This window comes from Schistosoma mansoni, chromosome 2 (assembly GCF_000237925.1).
Source record: "Schistosoma mansoni strain Puerto Rico chromosome 2, complete genome".
Lineage (NCBI taxonomy): Eukaryota > Metazoa > Platyhelminthes > Trematoda > Strigeidida > Schistosomatidae > Schistosoma > Schistosoma mansoni.
Genome location: NC_031496.1, coordinates 11,680,701 through 11,706,786, shown reverse-complemented (window position 1 = coordinate 11,706,786; position 26,086 = coordinate 11,680,701). Strand labels below are relative to the sequence as shown.

The window sequence follows — 26,086 nt, the reverse complement described above, 5'->3', positions numbered from 1 at the left end:
TCAACTCTGAGATGCAGGTACATCCAGCTGACGAGTCCCGAATAGGACAAAACTCGCTAACCTGGATTCTACTACTAGTCACTATCCATCTTCGCTTATAAGTTTAAGCTGTCTGAAAAAAACTTGATTCATAAATTGTTTTAAAATACCATTTGTCCAAAGGATTGTATTAATCCAAAGCAAAATATCTGAACCAGTGTTTTTCTTAGTATGTGGATTGAGATGTCATTTAAGTGGAAGAATAATGTGGTGAGGGGCGATTGCAGTGCCTCTATAGGATACTTATAATCCTCTATAGTTGGACGAAAGAATACGAAAACAGAGATCAAACAATAGCAGTTAAAATTACTGTGATAAATTTCTGATAGATAATTGCCAAAAGGAAGGTTTAATAAGTATTCTCAGTAAAGATAATGATCGTATGGTTTCACTAGTGGAGTGGGATATACTCACTGGCATAAGGATTTGTAAGGTCGTATCAGAGAATAGGAAATCATCAATGTACCAAACAAATAATGGTAGTGATTTTTTCACGAATAGATTATGACAAATTACTCCAGACTCTCGTAAATTTACTTGTAAAGCAATTCATAGATAAAGTAGATTTAGAATGAGATGGTTGTACTTTTGATAAAGAGCTACAAATATCTTAAACTGGTAATCCTGCACACAGGATCAGTGGTTAGGGACGTTAGTTGAGATAGCTAAAAGTCAGTCTTAATTATCTAGTTGCATTCATTCGTTGTCCTCTCTTAAAGTTTGAATCCCAGTGTTTCTTCATACATACTTCTTCGCTATGTCTTTTCAAATTATGTTTTTGGCAGTCAATCTTTCTCACTGTCATTGCCACTACAATTATCTTGACATTTTTTATTCATCTCGTTGTATTTAGGTGACTTGGCTACTTGGGTTAAATTACATTTGTTTCTGTCTCTACTTATGAATGACTAAACCATTGTAGCACCTCTTGTTACACAAAAATGATGATACTTCAAATAATTTTGACTCAATAAAACTGATCTTGTAAACATCTAAACTATTGTAGTATAGAATAAACGTAAGATAATTGACAGACAGAGAAAATTACTGAATAAACAAATATATATATATTTTTAAATCTATAAAATTTTAAGGTTAGTAGAAATTGTCTTTCCTCAGGATAATTTTCAACCTACTTAGTTGAATAATTTTTTCTGGTTAGTGTTTTTTTAGCGAGTTGGTTTTCTACGAGGTTGGGTGGCTAACCCCATGCCAAACCCTCCTCCTTTAACCGGGCTTGGGACCGGCAGTAGCTCCTGGATGAGCTACAGGCGGAGTTCAGGATAATTTTCAAGATAACTAATTTATTATTTACATAATTAACATGAATTCAATGATTGACAAGTATGTAAATGATTTAATTGTAATGGATCTATTGTTAGATTACTTAAGGAAAATAACTATTTCATAAAAAACATCACGTGTTAGTCAATTGAAAAGTAAGAAAAAACAGTCATTTCATCGTAAAATAGTTCCGTCGAAAAACCTACCTATAACGAGATTTAACATCAAATTTCGATTGACATAGAGACGTTGAATGGTATTTTCTATTTGTCATTGAATCACTGACATTCTGTTAATGGAATACAATTGCATTAATATATTGGTTATGACTAGTATTTGTCAGTCTACTATAGGCATTTTTTATGTACCTTGTAAAACCTACACTAACAATATAAGCTACGATGAATAGTGGCTAGCAGTGGAATCCAGGACGCGCGTCTCATCCTATTTTGGACTCGTCAGCTGGATGTACCTGCATCTCAGAGTTGATGTTCACTCTAGGACTCAAACCCAGTACCTTCCGCTTCAAACACCATTGCGTTACCCACTCAGCTACTGAGTCCTGATAACCACTAACAATGTTGAGAAAACGTTAAGCACGTAACTTAATTAGTAACGAGTATTTAAGGATTCCAGACAACTTATGTTACAGGATATTATTGATGAGTATTTTGTATACGATTAGTTTTTTTTCTAATGCAATGTAGATAATTTGACCTATCATATGAAATTTCTTCATAGGGCGTGATATTTTACCAGTTTTCATAAATATAGGCTTTCATTGGAAACACTATAAAGATCTTATCTCACCTTGAACATAACAAGAGATGCTGATACTTTAGTTTTTCTTAAAGAATCCTAATAGTCCATAACTCGATGCAGCAAACGTATCAACTTTAAATAATTTGATGGTGAAATTAACAGACCATGGAAATTACTATTTGCTGTTCAAACAGAATATATATTGAACCTGGTTAAAACAAACAGGTTTATGATGAAAACTGAAAGTAGATAGTACAAGGTCTTCGCGAAAATATCGATAAATATTAAGTGAAGACCCAATAGGTCTTAATTTATTTGGATAGTTTTAAAAAATTTCAGTGTGATTGCATGACACATGAAGTTAGTCAGTCTAACAGTAAAACAGGAACTTTCCACACCAGTTTGTTGATAATCATAGTGTATCACGAATCGAATGAAGTTCCAACTCAATAAATTCATGTTCATCGATAGACCTAAAAATTGTACTTTTTGGACACAGGCGGGAACAAGTAATTAGTGTTCCCAAATAAAGATAAAACTACTGCTTTATTTACCTTAATAATAACCCTTCAGTCATTGTCTCTTCTTGTTCACGGTTACCTTCAAAACAAAAATAAAACAATAAATAACTAAAATTACATAAATTAACCAAATAAAATTTGTGAAATATGAATTCGAAAATTCGATCTAACAAACCCTCATCACTATAATTATGTGCTCAGTAGTGATTAATATCCATAGACTACTTTTGGAGTTCAACTATTTCTAGGGCAAGGTAATTATCCATCGATAGGGTTGGATACTGGTGGTATAATATCACGAATTGACTGAAATTTATAGTATAAACCATTAGATGCCAACTGAGTAATCCGAAAGTTAAGGACTCGCCACGAGGCTCAAAGGTCCTGAGTTCAGCTCTCGTGGATGCTCACAGAAGGGAAGTTCCATATTGGGACGAAACTAATGTCCACTGCTTCCTGATTCGCCATATTTGTCTACTGCGATCAGTCTGTGATGTATCTGACATAATTTATTAGTTTCTATAAGCGCCTCAACAAATACATTGTTTGCCTAGTAGTACGCCCGATATAGCTATCTCCACAGGAGCAGCTGAACTTATAAATACACATGGAGGAGGCCAACTCAGGTAACTTATCCTTCGTTTGAGTAGACATCACTGGTCGACACGAGAAAGTCAATGCGAGATAGGCTGCGTAAAAAGTTCTACTAATTACTTTTGTTAACCTATCTTTCAGAGTTTCACTAGCTATATCCCCGTTGAATGGTAATTTCATGTATAGAGGCTTCTTACGAACAGTTGAAATCTCCGATTTCTTCCTTGTATCATACATGTACTTTTTGATGAACGCAGCAGGGAAGTCGATCTCAGTCAGTGAGCTATAGATAAATTGCAGTTCCTGACTTAAAGTATCAACAGAACAGATCTTATTTGCTCTACTAGTGAGGCATCTAACCAAGTTTCTCTTATATTGGATAGGTGTAAAGCTATAGAAGTGAGTGTATTGGCAGGCAGAGGGTCTTTTTCTATACACGCTTCTACTTAACAAGCCATCACTTCGCCTGCTTAGTGTAACGTCAAGGAAATTCAGCTTCATGTCACACTCGCCTTCACCAGTGAAGCTAATCGCTGGATGTACACCGTTGAACTGTTCTAGTAGTTCATCCTTACTGGTGTTCTGATCCACCACAATGAATGTAGCGACAGTATAGATCGAGCTTCTTAATAGCCTCCTTAAGTGGGCAATTTTCTAGCTTAGCTAAGAAGAGATCAGCGAGAATCGGGCCTAGAGGTGAGCCCATGGCTATTCCGTCTATTTGTCTATAATAGGAATTGTTGAAGACAAAATGAAAATTCATTGTACATCTTAAAAGCAGTTCTTTCAGGCAATCTTCCGGTAGGCCAATGTTGATTTGTTTTCCAGTTATTTGCTCGCATATGAACTCAATAGTCTCCATAAGTGGTACGTTAGTAAACAAGGATACTACATCTAGTGAGAACGTATTTTTCATATTAACATTCACATTTTCCACTTTGGAAGTGAAGTGAAATACATCTTTTACACTCGTACTAACAATTGATTTGTGCAAGGGCTCTAAGATACGTACTAGCCACTTTGCAATTTTGTGATAAGGGGAATTGAACATATCTAGGACTGGGCGCAGTGGAAGACCTGGTTTATGAACTTTGGGTAAACCATACAGTCGTGACGTATAAGAGTAGAGCAAATAAGATCTGTTCTGTTGATACTTTAAGTCAGGAACTGCAATTTATCTATAGCTCACTGACTGAGATCGACTTCCCTGCTGCGTTCATCAAAAAGTACATGTATGATACAAGGAAGAAATCGGAGATTTCAACTGTTCGTAAGAAGCCTCTATACATGAAATTACCATTCAACGGGGATATAGCTAGTGAAACTCTGAAAGATAGGTTAACAAAAGTAATTAGTAGAACTTTTTACGCAGCCTATCTCGCATTGACTTTCTCGTGTCGACCAGTGATGTCTACTCAAACGAAGGATAAGTTACCTGAGTTGGCCTCCTCCATGTGCATTTATAAGTTCAGCTGCTCCTGTGGAGATAGCTATATCGGGCGTACTACTAGGCAACTTAACCAACGAATGAGTGAACATCTACCAGCATGGTTTGGAAAAAGCCAAATAAAAACAATACGCAGTAATACATTATTTCTTCAGATTATTATTGGATTGACTTATTCGACTTCATAATTTGTACAAGACAAGGGATGTTGGAGGCCCTTTCTGTGATATATAAGTGAAAGCATGCTTTATATCATACCAATTAATTATTACATGTACAATTACTCCTCAGTTTACTTTATTTGGGATTCATAACAAGAACTAGTACAAAAAGTGATCAAGTATAGAGAACTAAGTACCGTCAACTGTTGAAATCGATCTCAGTTGATTGGATCTGGGTGCAGAGTTGATATAATAAATCGTACCATTGCAACAGTCAATTTTATGCCAACTTTTAAATCCGTCGCAAGTAAAGTTATATAACTAAAGCTTTGCTTACTGTAATTATAGGTTATCATATCTCATCTTCTCTATGATACTGTGAAAATTACACGTTCTTTTGGATGGAAAGCTGTTTAACTTTCCTTATAGTACCCTAAAGTAATCTCTTCTTTAAATTGCATCGTCATCCTCTTATATATTATATCTCTATTCAGAATGAATTATGCTAAAAATCTTTCATTATCTCAAATATATACTATATACAATGTCCTCTTTCGATTAACCTATAACCATTTACATATCTTTGTCATCTATACACCATTCATCCAGTCGTAAAAGCACAACTATTTATAAATAAACCAATAGGAAAGATTATAAAACACAGATTGGTCGATCTGTTTTGATCCCCTTAAAAGAAATATTCAATAAATCTATGTATATTAGTTAAATGTATGTATCTATCTATAAAATAAGAATAAGAAATGTTTGTTTAAATACAGTTTCAGGTCACTATTGAAAATTGATTTCTTTTTTTCACCTATATATATATAGTTACATATACAAATAATATAAATAGTCAAGAAAAACCGCTCTGATTAAATTTGAAAAATCAGTCCGCCAAAATAATAAGTATCATTTAAACAAATATCTTACATCTATTTACATAATAAATAAACAACTTAACAATGAATTTATATTTTAGTTCAGTTGCTAGCCAACAATCAGGACATTCATCATTATCTAAAATGAATACAAATACAAAACATACTAATCAAATGAATAATAATAATAATCCAACACATTCATGTAAACAACATGTAACATTGTCAAATGCTTTAGATTTATTTACTGGAAATAATATAACAAGTGGAAGTGTAGGAGGAATTGGTAGTAATAGAAATAGTTTTAGTATTGCTGGAAATAATCATTTGAAAAAATTAGAAGAGACAACACCAGTCAATATTGTATTAAGACGTGCATCTAATGATTCACCATGGGGTTTTCGTGTTCAAGGTGGCAGTGATTATCATTTACAATTAACAATATGTAAAGTAAGTATTATAAAATGAAAAGTGTTTCCGTATATTATATAATCTGTTTTCAAATACACTGCTAATTCAAACTATACTATCTATATCAAGTTGGATTCTGAGAAGATAAAACAGTATTTTGATTATCTCATAATGACTTCAGGGGGGGGGAGAAGTTTATTTTTTGGTTCATGTTTTATATTCGGTTATTGTAAATATCTTTTTTAAAAGATGATATTTATAATTTATAGCTTATTAATGCTTGTTTTACCAATCCTCGTTTTTATTTCTTCGTCGGATCCTCCATGTTCGTCGATGATGCCGTCCAGGTACGTAAAAGTTTCCACATCTCCCGGAGTTTTGCCATCAAGTGAGATTTTCTTGGTGTTCTTCGTGTTGTATTTCAGGATCCCAGATTTTTTTCCTGTGTATGTTGAGGCCTACTGATGTAGAGGCTGTTGCTACACTGGTTGTCTTAACCTACATTTATTCAGGTCGTCTGTGAAGTCAAAATCGTCTAGTTGAATGTAACATATCCATTGTATTCCATGCTTGCCCTCAGAAATGTAGGTCTTCATAATCCAATCAGCCACTAGAAGGAAAAGAGGGAGTAAGCAGCCTTGTCTGACACCGTTCCTTACATGGAAAGTATCTTTCAGCCAACAGATACAAGTAGTAAGTAACATTGATCGTAAGTGGAAACCCTAACAGCAGAAGGCTAAGAAGATCAAGTTGAAGAGAAAACAGAAATAGAAAGGAATTATGACTTGGAAGAAGCATACAGAATGTGAAGGACAAATGATGGAATTTTGCAAATGTATCTTACCAAGAGATTCCGTAATTTTGTGCTAAGATTCATTAGGTTGTAGCCTTCTTTGTTCTCGTCCATTACGAAGTGACGAATCCCATTCAGTTAATTACTTAACAACGGTCCGTAGTGTCGCAATTTGGTCAGTGTACGGCCGGACCTTACGGAATCCGGCTCGATGATCTCAAGGGTGAGCGTCTACTGAGTCTTTCATCTTGTTCAGCAACACTCTGTTGAAAACCTTACCTGGCAGTGACAGTAGTGTGATGCCTCTGTAGTTCTAACATTTGCTCAGATCTCCTTTCTCTGGCATCTTGATGAGGTGTCCTTCTTTCTAGTCGGTCGACACTTGCTCCTCCTACCGAGTCCTTCTGAATAGAACGTGATGCATCTTTGTAGTTACTTCTCTGTCCGACTTCAGTGCTTCGGCTGGTATGCTGGCAGGTTATGCTGCTTCCCTACCCTGAATTTGTCTGATGGTCACCCTGATTTCTTCGATCGTTGGTGGAGTGACATCTATTGGAAGGTCTATGTGTGCTGCTTCGATGTGTATTCAATGGAGCTGGCTTATTCAAGAGTTTCCTGAAATGTTATCCCCATCTGTTCCTCTGTTCTTGAATCTCAGTGACTGGCTCGCTTGATTTCTTCTTGACCCGTCTCTCAGGTTTTCTGTATTTCCCTGACTGTTTCTTCGTCGTGTCATATAGTTGTTCCATACTTCTTTCTCTTGCAGCTTTTTCCGCTGTTCTTGCTAGGTCTTCCACGTGTTTCTGCTTGTCAGCTCTAATGCTCCTCTACACTCTCTTGTTTGTTTCTGTGTTTTCAGCCTGTGCCTTGACTTTTACTGCTCTTGTTTAGCTGTTGTTAGTTGCTGTCTTTTTGGTCTTCCTTTGTTGAAAGTTGTTCAAAGTTTCGATAAAGATCCATTCCTTATGATGATACTTGTAGTGGCTCAGCACCTGATACGTTGAGGTTACTGCTTCTTTGGTTACTTTCCAGTTGTCCTCCATAGTGGTTTCTACTTCTTTGAGTAGATCTTGTAGGTCTTGGAACCTGTTGTTGAGAGTTATCTTGAATTGGTTGGGTTTGCTAGTATGTCGAAGGAAGGCTGTATCAATCCTCTTAGGCCTCTAGTTTAAATGATGTTTACAGTATAGTTTATTGTAGTTCCTAATTATTGAACCTTATTTTTACATATTTTATGTTGAATTTTACAAGGTTAATTTGATTATTATTAAATGAGACATTAATGATATTAACCTCTTGTTTAACCGACTATATTAATACTGACCATCTTATTAAAATGTTACTCATAAATACGTAATGAATTAGAAAAATTTTCGAAATCTCATTAGTTTTTTTCGTGTAGATAATAGCTAAATTATTCGAAACGTCGAATGTTTGTGAATTTCCAGTGTTTTCTGGTTTTCTACGGTTTCCTGACTAGGCCTAATTGAAGATGTGAATCATGAAACCAATTCGTTTTCACAATCTCCACTAATAATCAATATGATTTATTCAACTGCGTGGTTTTCGTTAGCGGGATATATATTGAAGTAAAGCATGTTCCTTGCAGGCCTGTATCGGGGCACGCTGATTGACTATTTCTTAACCAACCAACGCTAGTGGATACTTGGGGGAAACTCTAGAATCCTGTGTAAAAATTATAAATATACTAGCGTTTTTCTTATCGGAATTCCTACTTCCATCCATCTTTGTTATCTAGAATATAATCACGTTCCTGTTCAACCGTGTTCTGATTTGGAGACTTATCGAGTGTATTAATGTTCAATAATACTAAACAATAAGGGTAGTTGGGTGGCAATAAGAGAAATCATAACAGTTTTTTGTAGATTCACTTAATCTGACGATAAATTTAGTCATGAGCTAACATCAAATTATATAAGTCTGTAAGCCAGGCCACTTTTGTCTGTGGTATCATATATGATTAAACTCAAGGATTTTTATGCCACTCATTGAGTAATAATCCAGCATTCAATATTTGCATCTTCTATTCCATTCAAGGTTCATAGTTAAACCAATGGAAAACTAACTAATAACTATTTCCATATTCTTACAGAGAATAAAGTACTCAAAACTACTTGATATTTGAATAGTTCCCCTTTCTATTTAAGACTAGTTGATTCATATTAGTATTTAGTCAGATATGATAAAATTTAAGTTAGTGACAGTCCAGTAGAAAACTATAATGTTGAGTGATAGGGAGGGGTAAAAAGAAGCTGAATAAAATTCAGGTTTCATCATAACATTTGTAGGGTAATGAATTTTAATCATCTTAATACAAATTGGCGACGCAGTTCCACTTTTTCATGTGATCAACAAACTATAGTTACATTTTCATACATTTTTATTTCAACAGAAAATTTATTTTATTATCCCAACTTATCAGTAGCACAGTAAAAAAAAACGAAATGATATGAACCATAAAACTTGTAGTGTTCTTTATAAAGAAGTAAATTATATATCCCTTTTTGAAGACATTGGGTAATATATTATCACTGATTAGAATGTACTGAATTTGTATGTTTATAAATGAGAAGTCTAGTTGCAATTGCTGGAGAAGATTTGTGGTGATTTTTTTTTAATTTAATAGTTTACATCATGGACTGATCTTAATTATATAAACATTGAGATCCAGGAAGCATGTGACACCCATTTCATTTGTTTTGAGGAAGCCCCGGTGATTCTTAATCACCAGGGGCTGTTTTTGAGGGTTAATTTCCGGTAATGTGGTTAGAAACCTTGACTAGTGGAGTTCACCCATGTATGTACTGAGTGGAATTACCTATCGGTGGAATTAGATGATCGTTGTGTGATATAGTGAGCTAAATAAAGTTAAACTTATAAATCAATGACTGCTCTTTCAGTAGTCTGAAGGTTAAGTGCTTGTCATGAAAGTTGAAGACCCTGGGCTCGACTCCCTAAAGGTTTGTGGATGCGCAATGCTTCAGAGTTCCATAAAAGTATAAAATAACTGTTCAATACTTCCTAGTTTTTAATAGTTATTTAACATAAGTGAACATTTTAGACTGTATAATACTTAAAGTGAAAATCGTCACTTCTTTCATGTACAGTGGAGCAAAGTTCGAGTATATGAATAATTATAATTATAATAAGATTAAACATGTTAAAACGAATTAATAATATGATGAATGAATAGATGTTCATTAAGTCTAAAATAGTATCACAATTAGGATATAAGATTATTAGATTCAAAATAATGAATGTACTTGAATGTGACGACAAAGAATTTCTCAGAATGATATTTATAACGTTAGGAGATACAGTCTTACGATATCCGGCGGCCAACAATAGGTTCATACGCCATTTGTTCCCTCAGGATTCTGAAGCCTATCTATGTGCACCATTAGTTTGGAATCAGAGTTTCCAACCCTCTCAGATAGACCTTCTATATCCACTGACCCGGTTAAAGCACCGAACATTCGCTTTTCGTCCTCAGAATTTCGTAAACAACACCCCTGTCGCTAGAAGGCATTGAGTAGGACTTCCCTGACAGTGGCTGTATACGCGTATCCATGTGAGAGTATTTCGAAAGGGAGAGTGGACTCTTCTCACTTTCGAACGTACCAGGTTGTTTGGGGGCACAAGGTGACATTCCCGGAGTGAATAAAATAAATTATAGTTTGTACCTTTAGTGTTTCCTAGGATCTTACTTCAAAATAAGCTGTTAAAGTTCACACAGATTTCTGTTATTTAAAATCACATTTAGTTCATGGTCATTAAAATATCAAATAGTCATGTTCAGTGAAATACTATGTCCTATTCTATTATTCATCTGTATAGGGATTAAAAAATTGTGACATTTCACACATTATACTTTCAAAGATTACAAATTACAAGTAGTTACTTTCCCACGTCTTATGTCTTGTACTTAGTTTTAATATATCACCTGGTCTAGATCAAAAACTCTAAGAATTTGATTTAAAAAACTGGTATATCTATTTTAGATCTCGATTGGTAGTTGAATAGTTTCCAACGTCATTGTAATGTTTTATTATCTATGCAAAAACTATAACCAAATAGTTGGTTACAGGTTCAAATGTAGCTTCTCCCATTATGTTTCAATCAGCCAGTTATTGTCAACCTCCATGTAAAAACTGCATAATCTTTTACATGATAAATAAATTGCATAAACAATAAACTTTTTTCAAAAATGACCAATATTTGAGCGAACAATTGTTTTCAATAACTTCATCATCAGGCTCTGCGGTTATAAGTCCATAATTATTGAGATACTTTACAAAGGCCAAAATGAGGCATGTATTAATGAATTTCAGAATGTTATATGTTAAAAATGGTGAACGTTTGCATCTGTTACGACATATATACTTCAAAATTGTGTTGTTTGTAAATTAGAAAGGTCAAAATGATTTGCGATAAAGTGTCCAGTCACAGTCAGTATAATAGTAATATAGGAAAACTGAAAATACAAAAAAATCGTGTGAATAAAATGCATGTTAGGAGAATTTCATCTTCACTGTTGAAATCATGAGTCAATTGAAGCTAGACCACCATCGAAAACCTGGAAGCACTGGACGGCCGTTTCGTCCTATTATGGGACTCCTCAGCAGTGGGCATCCACGATTCTGTCTCGCGAAATTCGAACCCAGGACCTATCAGTCTCACGCGCGAGCGCTTAACCACCCCTTCGGATAATAATCATCATATGCTCACTAGTGACTGGCTTCCAGAGATAATTCCTGGGGTTTTAGTGAAAAGCAGTGACCAGGTCTGTTGTGAGATATCAACACACTGAAGACAATGGTGGACGGTTGCTCAATTTCGTGGATTGGTTAAAATTAGATATTAACAGTGTTGGATGCCGGCTCAGTGGTCTAGTGGTTAAGCGCTCGCTCGCGAAGTGGGATCATGAATGCATACTACTGAGGAGTCCCAAAATAGGACGGAACTGTCGTCCAGTGCTTCCAGGTTTTTCATGGTGGTCTAGCTTCAATTGGCCCATGATTTCAACTACGAAAATATTTCTTACTATCCAAAACTTCAACAACTCAGTTCAAGTACGTCTAAATACTCTGTGACATTTTTAGTTGTTACTTTACTTATAAGCAAAATGTTTTAATGTTGATATTTTTTTAATTCAGTTAATTCTTGATTTACCAGACTATATCCTACAGTGCATTATGTAATCGATTTCATGACCTGTAACTAAAATTCAGAACTGAACAGTTGTAAAAAATCACATTGAATTTTAGTTTCCTTTATATTAGCCATATCTAGTAAATTTAGATTCGATTTCTTTCAGAATCTATCATGACTGAAGCATCCACTGTGAAGCAGTAGATGATAAGTCTGATAGAAATAAGTCATGTCTAGGTAGTGACTTTAGAGAGATATACCTCTACAAGTTATATACCAATATGAATAACTAACTATTTTATACTGAAAACTGCTTCCTTACTCGTTCCTACTCTAAATACTGTCAATGTAAGCTGTTATTAGTGATATCTGGATCCTCAATAGATGACCTTACCTTGAGTATCTACGTTTGGTTTAATTTTTCAAGTTCCAAAACATATTTAACTACTCTGTTCAGATTGTATTTTGAACACTTTTTTTTCGATATTTCAATGGTATAACACAGAGTTTATCCAAATTAGTTTAAAAAATTAATCTAAAATTTCCAATTTATAGAACATGGAATTATGTTTGCGAAATCACAATGTGATCAAGTAACAAATATTAAATTTCGTAATATTGATCTATCTATTTAACCTCTAGACCACTAAGCCGGCATCCAACGGTATTAATGTCTAGCTTAAACCAATCCATGAATTTGCGCCACCATCTACCATTGTCTTTAGTGAGTTACTATCTCACAACAGACTCCGTTGAACTCCACTGATCACGGCTTCTTACTAGAACTCCAGGAAATACCTATTGAAGCCAGTCACTAGTGAGCATATATTGATTATTATCAGTAGGGTTTTTTTGGAGATTGTATTAATTTAACAGTTGAATACATGAGTCAATTGCTTCCAGGTTTTTCATGGTGGTCTAGCTTTAATGAACTTACGAACTCAACTACTAAATTACTACAATCTCCATAAAAACCCTCTTTTGATAAGCAAAGATGAATAGTGGCTAGCAGTGGAATCCAGGAAGCGCGTCTCGTCCTATTTGGGATTCGTCAGATGGATTTACCTTCATTTCAGAGTTGATGTTCTTTCTGGGACTCGAACCCCGTACCTTTCGCTTCAAACGCCATCGCGTTATCCACTTAGCTACCAATTCCTGATAGCCACCTGCTTGTGCAATGGGGTGAAGTTTAAATTCACTTGGTGTTGCAGTCCCAAATAACAATGGGAAGATACAAGTAAACAACACCAAGTAAATTTGCCCCCTGTTGATATTTAAATAATGTTCAAATACCTTATGTAGATTAAACAAAGGTTGACCGACAATTAGATAAGTGTACATAGTGATCGTGACTATCTGAAATGTTAGTTTCCCATTATTTTGTATCATTTATAAAGAAGTATTTTATAGTGAATACATTTAATTGCTTATATATCATTTCATTCCCAAAAATTTACTATTGGGATTATCCAAACATTTTAAATTATATATTGAACTTTTGATTATGTAATATATTGAATGATTAGTTAGATTGTCCTTCAAATTAAATTTGATATGAATAAGTGCTTCCCTTTTTTGTGTGTGTGTCTGCTTCATTCGAGTTATTCAAACAAGATTTTTTTCATATTCATACATAAAAATTAACACACTCTATATTGAGCTTCATAAGTATTCACATTGAAGTTATAGCAGTTGAAACTCTGCTGCAAATACATTAAAATAAGTAAAAGCATTCGATCAGCACTAAGACGGACTTAACACGCATGACATCGATCACCACCCAGTGATCAATCAATTGTGATTACATCTCAGTCCTACAGGAGGTCGGTCGCGGCCCGAATAGCTCAGTGATAACGTCTCTGATTGTGAAGCTGAGTGACACGGGATCGAATCCGTCAAGGGGCACCAGTTCCCTCAAGACTACAGGTAAACCTTGCTAACGAGTGCCGAATAGCACGAAACCCGGGTCCAGGGTTTCCTGTTGACCATATACAACCACCATCTTACGTAATATATTTATGACGAAAAACGAAATTTTTATTGGGAGTAACGTTCTGTATAAATGAATATTTACTGAACGATCATAGAATACTAGCGAATCAATGAACTTTTGGTTAGTTTTTGCTTGAGATAGTAAGTTGAACAATACTGAGAAGCTTGAATTTCTAAGGAAAACTATTTTTCACTGTCCTACGATCTAAGTTCTAAATTTATCTCGTTATGATTTTTTCTCTTTAATGCTTCAAGTTCATTAGGTAGAAAACCATTGCTTCTCTGTATGAAGCCTAATTTTGATATTCAACATTTCCAAATCATTTATGACTCAATTTCGACTAACATTCTAATAATAAATGTACGTGCTTTTTTATTATAACCCAATGAGTAGCAAAATTGTATTTCTGACGTTTCGTGAATTAATGTAAGTCTCCTCTTCAGAGTAAATAAATAACCGGATTAAATTAACACAAGTTTAAATAGTACAAAAGAATCATTGAGGAATATTTTTAATACAATCAAAATCATAATAGGTCTGAATATGTCAATGTCAAGTTATCCTTGGTTAAGGTGAATTTGTATGACTTGTCATTGTATGAATTTATGAGTCAGAAGGTGGGTATCAAAAATATATGTATTTGTAATATGAAGTAGTGGGGTTGAAATTAGGTGTATATATGTGTAAATTGTGTGCAAAATAAATAAGATCAAATATGGTTATTGGATAAACAGTACAGGCTGGATGAATATTCAGGACTTCTTTCCTATTGAGGACAGAGGGATTTAGCTTCGGCTACTCACCTCTCTTTATAGTTGAAAAGGCCTTTCTGTATTATTTTGATATTTTTAATATCAATTTGGTGATTATTGAAAATAGACTGTACTGCTATTGCTGATTTAATATATAAATTTTCCAATTCTATAGGATCATTGGGAGGTATTTTTGTGTAACTTAAGTGTTCCTTGGCACGAGTCGAGATCTCATGCGAAGACTCCCCAATGTAGAACGCAATCGACATAACCTAATCTGTAGACACAACTTTGTGTAGAAATGGACGGAATCTCATCTCTTATTCTAACCAAAGCGTTTCTTGGAATGTTAGTTATCTTATAGAAAACCTTAATTTTGGACGTTTCCAGTATCCGTTGTAATTCTTCTATCGTAACTTGGCGGTTCTTCTGAAGTAATGATCTTAGTTGCTCTTCTGAAAAATTCAGAGCTGGGGAAATTTTGGCATTGGATGGATGTGGAGAGTTAAGATCAATATACCGATTTGAATGTGTCGGTTTTCGGTATATAGCTAGACTTGAACTACCAAATTATCACATATTACGATCCAAATAGTTCAGTGAAAAAAATAATAAACTCCGTTTTTTTATCCATTAATTCGATACACTGTATTAGATATTTTTTTAAATTTAATGAATTATTTTAGTATCCACATTCCAAAATTATATAAGTAGTATATTCACATAGTATTGTTATTGTTTGTATAGTTCATTCAAGGAAAATAAAAGTCAATCTATAAAAAACCTTTCTTTATACTATATATGATTTGTAGATGACTGTTAAAGTGTTTTTACATTTATGTGTGCTTCCGGTGTGGTTTGGGTTGCTTATATCCACATAAGTAGTATGTGACGATGGTCATGCATTGAATGTAGTTCAGTAGAAGATCGATAAGGAAAGAACAGAAACGAAATGTAATTGGTATGAAAATGTATGAACAATAATAATCGGAGACGATGGACTGATATTTGCAGAAGGAACATTCAAGATTGAGACAATGGATTAATAGTTTGCAAATTAACTGTTTACTGTATAGTTGTCAGATTTTATTGAGATATTCTGTAATTTTGTCCTTAAGTACATTCGATTGTCCCCACTCGTGTCCTCATTCACTTCACCGGTGATACATTAAATTTGAACCTGTATTAGTATGAATAATCCATTTCTAGTACATCCATCATAGTTTGTAAAATTAACAACTTTATTTTCACTGAAAATAGAAACTTTTAATAGTTGATATCATGAGTTAAATGAAGCTAGACCACCATGGAAAACCTGTTTAACTTCAGTCCTTCCAAGTTTTCCATGGTGATCTAGCTTCAATTGACTCATGATCTCAACTATTGAAATGACTATAATATCCATAAAAACCCCTTCTGAAAATAGAAACACTTAAGAAATAATTTGGATCATTCAATAATCAATGTAAAAAAATGAAACCATTTGTGAAAATAAATTTTTAAAGAAATTCCATATAAAACATCCGGTACAATTTACTTAAAAGAGGATCGAAAAAAGAACTAAACATCTGTTTTATTTAATTCTAAACATTTGGATTCATTCTTTTTCATGTTTTTGTTAGGTTACCATAGAAACATGAGAGGTAACATTTTAAATCATTATGATTTTTAAATTCACTTAGTATTGTTTGTTTGAATCTTCCCATTGATGTGTTAGGACTGCAACTGGTCAGTCTCTAATTGGCATATGTGCATACTGTGCGTATTGCCTCGATATAGCCTTGATTCACAAGCATGATAAGCAAAGATGGATAGTGGCTAGCAGTGGAATTCAGGAAGCGCGTTTCGTCCTATTTGGGAGTCGTTAGCTGGATGTACCTGTATCTCAGAGTTGATGTTCACTCTGGGACTTCAAACCAGTACCTTTCGCTTCAAACGCCATCGCGTTATCCACTCGGCCACTGAGTCCTGATATCCACTTGCTTGTGCGATGGGGTGAAGTTTAAATTCAACTCAGTATTGTTTGTTTGAATCTTCCCATCGATGTGTTAGGACTGCAACTGACCAGTTGCCACTATCCATCTTTGCTCATTATGATTTTTGTTAAGATTAAGATTTTCGTATAATCTTAATGTGTCTTTGATTAATTATAACATATAGCATACATTTCATATAGATACTGGGTAAAATCAATCTTAAATCTTTTTTTTACTATTTTTATTATATTTGATATTAGTTGACTGGTTATCAATGTATCTCATTTACACTAATCATCGTGTTCATTTATCATTAGTTTTTATATTCATCCCTGTGCCGTCTATGTCTCTATGTTTTCTATTAGAAGTATCATTTTCATGATTATAATAGTAATTATATTGTATTGATACATTCTTGTACAATCATCTGTTAAAACTATATAAATCTCTAGCTGATTAGTAAAGGTACTATTATAAGAAACGAGAACACATTAGAGGGCAATCTAATGTATTTGAATACAAAATTTCAGAGTATCATAGTAAAATCTGAGAACCATACAGTAAGTACTTCATTTGTAAAATATTAATCAATTGTCTCAGACCTCATTGTTCTTTCGTTTTCACACTAATCATTCTCCATTCTCATTCTCTCCTCTTTGATCTTCTTGATCTTTTGACACTAGACATTTCACTTTCGATTGACGATACATACTATTTATATCTGTCGACATCAGTAACACATACCATACCATATTTCTTGTGTTAAGTGAATAATTAATAACTTTTTTTGTAAAAGTAGTGTCAAGTACGTCCGCTTGAGTTGATGGAGTAATATTATTTTTTATATATAGTTGAAATCACGAGTTAATTGAAGCTAGACCACCATGGAAAACCTGGGAGAACTGGACGGCCGTTTCGTCCTACTGTGGGACTCTTCAACAGTGCATATCCACGATCCCGCCTCGCGGGATTCGTAAATGATAATGATGATAAATAATTAAAGTACAATCCATAATTTCATCATAATATTCTCAAAATATTTAACTCAAAAAAAACTACTTCGAATCGAGATTAAGCCATTCAGCTTAATATTGATGACATCTCGTTAAATCGATAGATTTCGCTTATTATTAACTACATGAATGCAGTGATGATTAACATTTAAGAATCCGTTTGAAAACATTTAAAATTATAAACAATATTACATATTGGAATAGTAACACCTAACTTCAAAGTTAAGTGAGTATTAATTAACATATATTATAATCTTCTCTGAATGTTAATTTGACTTTAGGTACTATGACGTTAGACACAATTATATTGAATTGTGATCAGGATGTGAATCCTACTGATAATTTTCATGAATGGATAATTTATTCTGAAAAGAAGCATTGAGATCTAGTTAACAATGGATATACTTTCAACCTTTGTTTGAGGCATATAGATATTAGTATCCGTTCATTATACTACAGACTAGTTAAACTGTAGAATTTTCGAAAAAAACCGGATGGCAGTTGAATGTATTTAAGTACAAATTACAGACTATCTCACTAAATCCTGATAATCATACAATGAACAGTTAATTTGCAAAATAACAACCAATTGTCTCAATCTCAACTGTTCCTTCTGAAAATATCAGTCCGTCTTCTCTGATTTCATTGTTCATGCATTTTCATACCGACTGCGCTTCATTTCAGTTCTTTCCTCATTGATCTTCTGCCAAAATACATCCTATGTCTAACCATCAGCATATACTACTTATGTGGATATAAATAGACCACACCACAGTAGAAGTTTTAATTGAATCATCTATGTAATATTTTCAATCATGTGACTAATACATTTTAATGAACCCTTGTCAGTGTTTGATCGTATCAACAGAAAGAATAATTAAACTCATTTAGTATTGTTTGTTTGAATCTTCCCATCGATGTGTTAGGACTACAACTGGTCAGTCTCTGATTGGCATATGTGGTCGAGTGGATAACGCGATGGCGTTTGAAACGAGGGTACTGGGTTCGAGTCCCAGAGTGAACATCAACTCTGAGATGCAGGTACATCTAGCCGACGAGTCCCAAATAGGACGAAACGCGCGTCAAACTGGATTCCACTGCTAGCCACTATCCATCTCTGCTTAGAAAGAATAATTTTTTTCTTTTAAGAATAAAATATGTACTACAGCCTATTTTAATTATCCATATCATCTTTTAAAATTCAATCAATGTTTTTTTCCAAATATTTTATTTCATTTATAGACACAATCTGGTAGTCCATCAGAAGGTATATTACAAAGTGGTGATGAAATTTTATCAATTAATGGAGAAAATGCACGAATTTTAAGTCATGAAGAAGCAACACAAAAAATTCGTTCTGCTGGTACTGATCTACAATTAACTGTAGCAAGGTAAATATGGATGAATAATGCACACCTTAGATCATTTATTACTTTTTTTAAAAATTACTGTACTAAATTGTTCAGATTTTAATGTATTAAGCTGAAAAGGTATACTGTCCTGCAGTATACCTTATTAGGTAACTCTCAAATAAATATAATAGTGAGAATACACATAGAAATCAGGTAAATATCTTGCGGGAAAATTAGTGGAACAAATAAAGCGCCTTCGGATTCATTCATTTATTATAGTTACGTAATCGTAAATCAATATTACAATAATGATGCTGAACGATTTGCACCTAGTAGATATTTTTACAGAATGAAATAAATCCAGGTCTTATAGAAAACTAAGAAACAGATGGTGGTTGTTCTGTTCACGTATGGGACTCCTAAATGGTACCAATTCACGAGGAAGATATTACCGATGACGCTAAAAGGCCGTTGTGTTTTAAGGTGAAATGATTAAGATTTAGAAATGTAAACTATTGAATCCTACCAGAACAGTCAATAAAAAAACTATATGAAATGTAAAGGTCCTGGATTCGTTTTACAGTGAAGTATTTGTCGCATATCGATAAAGAGTCCCACAAAAGGATGGAACAACTATCTAATGTTCATGGTTTTTAACGAGACCCCAGATAATGTCAATATTTCACGAAAAGCACCCGCAAGTTGAAGTAATATCCACTAAAACCTCTCAACAACACCTTACGTTTGCCAAAATAATTTTAGTTATAACATTGAAGTAAATAATCATAAACCAGTTGATAAAATGTCTTTTGTGGCTATAGCAAACAAAATAATCAGACAAACAGTTCTTATACACATAATTAAGGTTTCAAGTTATGAATAACCAAAAGTTTTATAATAATGAATGCATCTAAGAATTAACTCCAATAACCCTATGTAAGATTTTGTAAGTGATTTTGATTGATAAATCTATAAGTGAATTCGCTAGTGAATCTGGATTGCCAATCAATAACTCAAAGTTCTTGATAAGAAAATAAATGAACTAATGTTTAAATATTAAACTGGTCGGTTATGGAAACTTATTCTTCCTTCAGCAACGTTATTATTAAATAAGTATGTTTCGTCAATCCTCAATAACACATGGTTATCTAGGAGAACTTTGTAATGTATTTTTTTTATCACAACTCATAACTACACTAATATCTTAACAAATATAGATAAATTATACTGATAATGTATTGTTTCTGTATAGACTTATAATTCCAATTAAAACGACAAAAACACGAAATTCATATTAAAGGATCTTGTTTCAATTAATTTATTATCAAGCTGTACAGCCGTACATGTTTAAACAATTTTCAAGTATTGATTCTATGAGGAGATTTAAACAGTAGATAAACATGATGATGAAATAGGGCGATTATGATACTAGGTTATATGGTGTCAATAGCAACAATAAATGTTGTTCAACTTCTACAAGATGTGTATAAATAAAGTAGTGGTGTTAAATCCATAAACCTACATTGGATTGTAATGTGAGTGTTATATCTCCTAAGAAGTTATGGTATATAGTGTTAGCTATGCGTTGAAAGTACATTGTTTGCTTAATATAATCTTGTAGAAATAGGCTACAATGAGTTTCTCTGTAGTTTCTCTCTCAGTTTACAGAAATAGTCTAATTTCTGTAACAGTTAAGTATAAATTCAAATGTAACCATTCTGTATAATTTTGTATAATCCATCGACTAGAACACTTTAGTTACTACGACTCCCAACCGTGTTAAAGCATAAAATGCAGTACGAATTATTCGGGATTATCACGTTTCATAGATGTTAATCAGCACATGATAGTAGTAGAGAAGAAAATGAACTGTTTTTTTGTTGTAGTGAATGCCATTATGTGGGTTGATGTAGTAATCAATCATAGTGTGGTTTACCATATGGTTTTATACAATTCATATATTTAATGGATAGGCTAGACAAACAGGGAAACAAACAGTCATATTTATATTTTAAAAAATTTACATGCATAAAAGCTCGTCAATAATCATCCGAATAAGTACGAAATAATTAATAAGATCAAGATAACACATTTAATAATCACATGAGTTTTCAGCCTTATATCGGTTCAGGTAATAATGGGACTGTGTAGGTGTATAATCTAAATGTGTTACAATCTACTTCATCAAGTTCAGTCATCCACTTATGACGTAACGATAAATGCAAAGAATTTCTTGATTAAATTATCTATATTAAGAAAAAAATTAAAATTAATTCAAAAGATTTATCGAATATGTTTTGAACAGTCCGTCTTTCAACTCTTTTTTCTGGACAGTACTTAACAAAATGATATATAAGAAGAGTATCTTAAGTTTACAGTTTCACTGATGTAACCACGTGTTTAAAAATGTATCATCTTATCTAATTTAATACATAACCAAATATTATACTGATCTTCAATTGTTAGATTTTCTATTTGATAAGGTGAAAACAATATCACTTATTGATTTTGAATGCAAACTATTGACATTCAAACGGCTATATTTGAAAACCATGCAGTACTGTTACCTAGACTGGTGGCCATATTGCAACTTGGCCGATAGAACCCTATCTACACTAGGAAGGACTTGAATCACATAGCACTGATCACTACTCGGTGATCAAGCAATTATAGATACGTTCCAGGCCTACATGAAGTCAATCGCGGCTCGTATAGCTCATTGATAACATCTTTGACTGTACACATTGGTGACGAGTGCCAAATAACATGGAACCTATGTTCAGAGTTTCCTGTTGATTACCTTCAACCAATACCTTATATAAAATATTGTATATGTATTTCATTTCACGTTTTAGTAATATTCTTGAGATTCTATCTAATAGGCATGAATATTCTATTGAATTATTATAACCAGTTCTAGTTGTTGATATTTACAATTTAAAACGATTTAATTATTATCTACTTGCTTATGCCTGTTACGCATTTTATAGTTGAAATCATGAGTCAATTGAAGCTAGACCACCATGGAAAACCTGGAAGCATCGGACGACCGTTTCGTTCTAATATGGGACTCCTCAGCAGTGCGCATCCACAATCCGGCCTCGAGAAATTCGAACCCTAGACTTATCAATCTCGCGCACGAACGCTAAGAATATCACACTTTCATTAACAGTTTTAGGATGTAAAATATCATTTTTTCCTAAATTTAAATTTTTTTACTGTTAGTACATAGATCATGCAAAGTAATTTAATAAAAGTTAAATTTGATGTCATAAAATGTTAAACAGAAATTTGAAACTGATAAATATTACTCAACAATCGTGAACTATTCTTATTGCCAACACTCATTCAAGACTATTTTAATGTGGTAATGAGATAACTTCTTCAGGTCAATTTAAAAAAATCATTAATCAAACAGTAATTAAATTATTTATTTATTTAAACACATAGATGTTAGTACAAATGAGCACCAGATATATATGTGCTGAACAAATCTCATTTGATTTGTGTGAGAGCTGTGATACTGCTCAGGTGCTCAAACTGAAGCAGGTGGTTTTCTTGGAGGGCCGCACCCTCAAGCCTTTGACCTAAAGATCTGATCCACAAGGTAGTGGAGCATCGTGAGGAGATGCAGTCCCATGTTAGCCGATGACCAACAATAGGTTCATACGCCATTTGTTCCCTCAGGATACTGGAGCCTGTGTGCACCATTGGTTTGGAATCAGGGTTTTCCAGCTCTCCTAGGTGGATTTTCTGTGTCCACCAACCCGGTTAAAGCGTCGGACATTCGCTTTTCGTCCTCTCAATTTCGTAAACAACACTCCTGCCACTGTGAGAATTCAGTGATTAGGACTTCCCTGGCAGAGGCTATATATACGAGGCCATGTGAGAGCATTTGGAGAGGGAGAGCGGACTCTCCCCACTCTCGACCGTACCAGGGCATTTGGGGGCATATAATTTAATATCACCTACTAATAATATTATTGAATATAATCGGCCATATCGGGGCATTTATGGGCCCTGCGCGAGAAAACCCCATTGGATTTCCAAATAATTAAACCATTAACAATTGAGGAGCAAATGGTTATTCTGTTTATTTAAACCAAAGAAACTGAAATTGAACTATTTATCTCTTTTTATTTACATTTCAACAAAATTTTAAGTGTAAGTTAAGTATCTTTTTATAAAAAGATCGAATAAATAATATAAATTAAATGAATAAAAGAATTTTGACTGTTGTAAATAAAAGATTATTGTTAGCAAAGATGGATAGTAGCTAGCAGTGGAATCCAGGACGCGTGTTTCGTCCTATTTGAGACTCTTCAGCTGGATGTACCCGCATCGAGTCTCAGAGTGAACATCAACTCTGAGTTACAGGTACATCCAGCTAACGACTCCCAAATAGGACGAAACGCGCTTCCTGAATTCCACTGCTAGCCACTATTCATCTTTGCTTAAAATGATTGTGAATTAAGGCTATATCGAGGCAATACGCACAGTATGCACATATGCCAATTAGAGACTGACCAGTTGCAGTCCTAACACATCAATGGGAAGATTCAAACAAACAATACCAACTGAAAAGATTATTGTATTTTTAGAAAAAAGAGCCTTGTCAAATTTATTCAACTTGAAGATAGTTTATATTACAGACTGAGGTTAACTAGATAACTATTCAATACCATAGGCTGTTTTGTTTTACTATAGGACGCTTTACTAGTGCTCCTCTAAGTTTTTTGAATGCCAGCTTAGTAGAATTTCAAGTATAAATGAAGCAGCCTCACCATGAGATCTTATTGTCCCAGTTTCGATGCCTAATAATGCTTTAGTTGTATACTGTTGAGAAATCTTATACTAAGGGATATCAATGCTCTATATTGCCCTCTGGATTTCAATATTTCACTAACTAAAGTCAGTTTGTTTGGCGAATCATTCTATATCTTGTTATCCAGCACCCAATTCAAATGGATTATTACTTTATTCAAACAGTAAATAATTTTGTTATTTTGTTATAATTTTTATAATCCAATGGTGCTAATAGGCTCCAGTATCCTGAGGGAACAAATGGCGTATGAATCAATCGTTGGTCACCGGCTAACATGGGACTGCATCTCCTTACGATGCTCCACTACCTTGTGGATCAGATCTTTAGGTCAAAGGCTTCAGGAGTGGCCCCTTAAGAAAGCCACCTGCTTCAGTTTGAGCACCTGAGCAGTATCACAGCTCTCACACAAATCAAATGAGATTTGTTCAGCACATATATATCCGGTGCCCCTTTGTACCAATATTTATGTGTTTAAATAAATAATAATAATTTTTATAATTACTTAATCTTTGTTTTGTTTTTGAAATTTTTAGAAGACAAACATGTGATCTAAGTGATATTCGACCTAAAGGATTATTGAAATTCACAGCTCCACAGAACAACAGACGTTAATTTGTTGTTTGTTTTGCCCAATGATGTAATCATTTTCGGTTTCAACTTACAAATATTCTTCCTTTTTGTCTTCTTTTGTTTATTTCTTCAAATTTTCTATTACTGTATATCACAGAATAACATAGATAAATGATAGTTTGAATTGTGTTTATTTACTGTCACTAATGTTGAGAATCATTGTTCATTATATTCATTGTTGTTAGTTTGTAAAAGGGTATATGCTTTGATGTGTTATTTTAATGTTATGACAACAGGAAACCCTATTAAAGATATACAAAAATCAAACTTGTTCATATGAATTTAGTATAAATATATTAGATTTAATATATCTTATTTTACTCATAAGAATATGAAATGTACGGTATATTGAATGATTAAGACGCTGACCTCCTTCCAGATGAAATAAAGTGACGGGAAATATGAGATAGGTATACTTTCATAGTATGTGTAACAAATGCTAGTCATAACATTAGATTTCTGAAAACTATTCAAAAACATGTTGACATCGATGAAAATATTGGTAATTGATCAGTTGGATAAAGGAAGAACACAATGAGTCAGCTACCGGGATTTTCTAGTTTTCTGAAGTTGTTGATTGGTTAAAAAGAATTATGGAGAATTCTCTTGAACAACAGATTTACTCACCAATGGTTGACTGACCTACCAATCAGTATATATTGAAACAATCAAAACAAAATGTAAAAATTCAGTGGTAATTGAAACTACATATTATCTAGCAACACTTACCATCTGACTAGAACGTCCAGTTTTTTATCTGTCCGATAGACACTTTTCTATAGGAGCTTTTCCATGTTATATGTGGTTGAATTTGAGTTAGTTATGTTGGGGCGATCCTGAAAATTTCTTGCAATAAGCATGACAAGCTCAGGAAACATTAAGAAGCAATTTATCCGATCAGCGTTTGATTAGAAGTTTTGCTAGAAACACCACGAAAATGAAAAGTCACATGTAAAGTTTCTGATTGACTGATTATTACACTGCTACTATGTTTAGTAGCATTCTAGAATTTTCAGGAAAACCCAAGGACTTCTAAAATACTATGAAAACACTATATTTTCTGTACATAAATGAACCTTTGGAGTAAAGTGCTTCTCGCATATTTTGCTCCTTTTCTCTCGTGTTCAAGTTGCTGTGTGGTTCTAGCTTAGGGGTTACGAGACTAGTTTAGGATCCGAGTATAGCGTTCAATCAGTAAGACTTATCAAGTTATTTTTTTCAAGTATACAACTCTGACGGTTTATTAACCTTAAAAGTAGTTCCGTCATGTTTTGTGTTAAGGTATAGTCTTTTCAAATGAGATGTATATTTTAGTGAGATTGTGACATATTGAAGTGGTGACAGAACTTCGTTGAAGTATATATCAGTGATTATAAGTCTATTTACAGTTGCGTCAGACAGTCACAGCAATTATTAAAAACTTATCGTTTAAGCTAGAATATATGTAATACCTTGAATCCTACACAGTATGGTCACTTTA

At 33.7% G+C, this 26,086-nt stretch overlaps 1 protein-coding gene and 2 non-coding genes across 3 annotated transcripts; 2 read left to right on the top strand and 1 right to left on the bottom strand.

Annotated features, from left to right (window-relative positions):
* Window positions 1-5,674: 5,674 nt before the first annotated feature.
* Window positions 5,675-24,915, top strand: Smp_045300 (hypothetical protein). Its single transcript, XM_018795677.1, has 3 exons — window positions 5,675-6,139; window positions 19,042-19,190; window positions 24,510-24,915. The coding sequence occupies exons 1-3, from the start codon at window positions 5,774-5,776 to the stop codon at window positions 24,586-24,588; spliced, it is 594 nt and encodes a 197-aa protein (XP_018649966.1). The 5' UTR covers window positions 5,675-5,773; the 3' UTR covers window positions 24,589-24,915.
* Smp_tRNA_00298_Pseudo_TTG.1.1 lies at window positions 13,149-13,220 on the bottom strand. The gene has a single exon. It is a non-coding gene (tRNA).
* Smp_tRNA_00995_Pseudo_TGA.1.1 lies at window positions 18,753-18,823 on the top strand. Its single transcript has one exon. It is a non-coding gene (tRNA).
* Window positions 24,916-26,086: the final 1,171 nt, after the last annotated feature.

Bases quoted from the DNA above. Each gene is read 5' to 3' on its own strand.
- Smp_045300 (XM_018795677.1), top strand. From the start codon at position 5,774: ATGAATTTATATTTTAGTTCAGTTGCTAGCCAACAATCAGGACATTCA. The intron at 6,140-19,041 runs GTAAGTATTATA...TTTCATTTATAG, and splicing joins TACAATTAACAATATGTAAA to ACACAATCTGGTAGTCCATC. The intron at 19,191-24,509 runs GTAAATATGGAT...TGAAATTTTTAG, and splicing joins CTACAATTAACTGTAGCAAG to AAGACAAACATGTGATCTAA.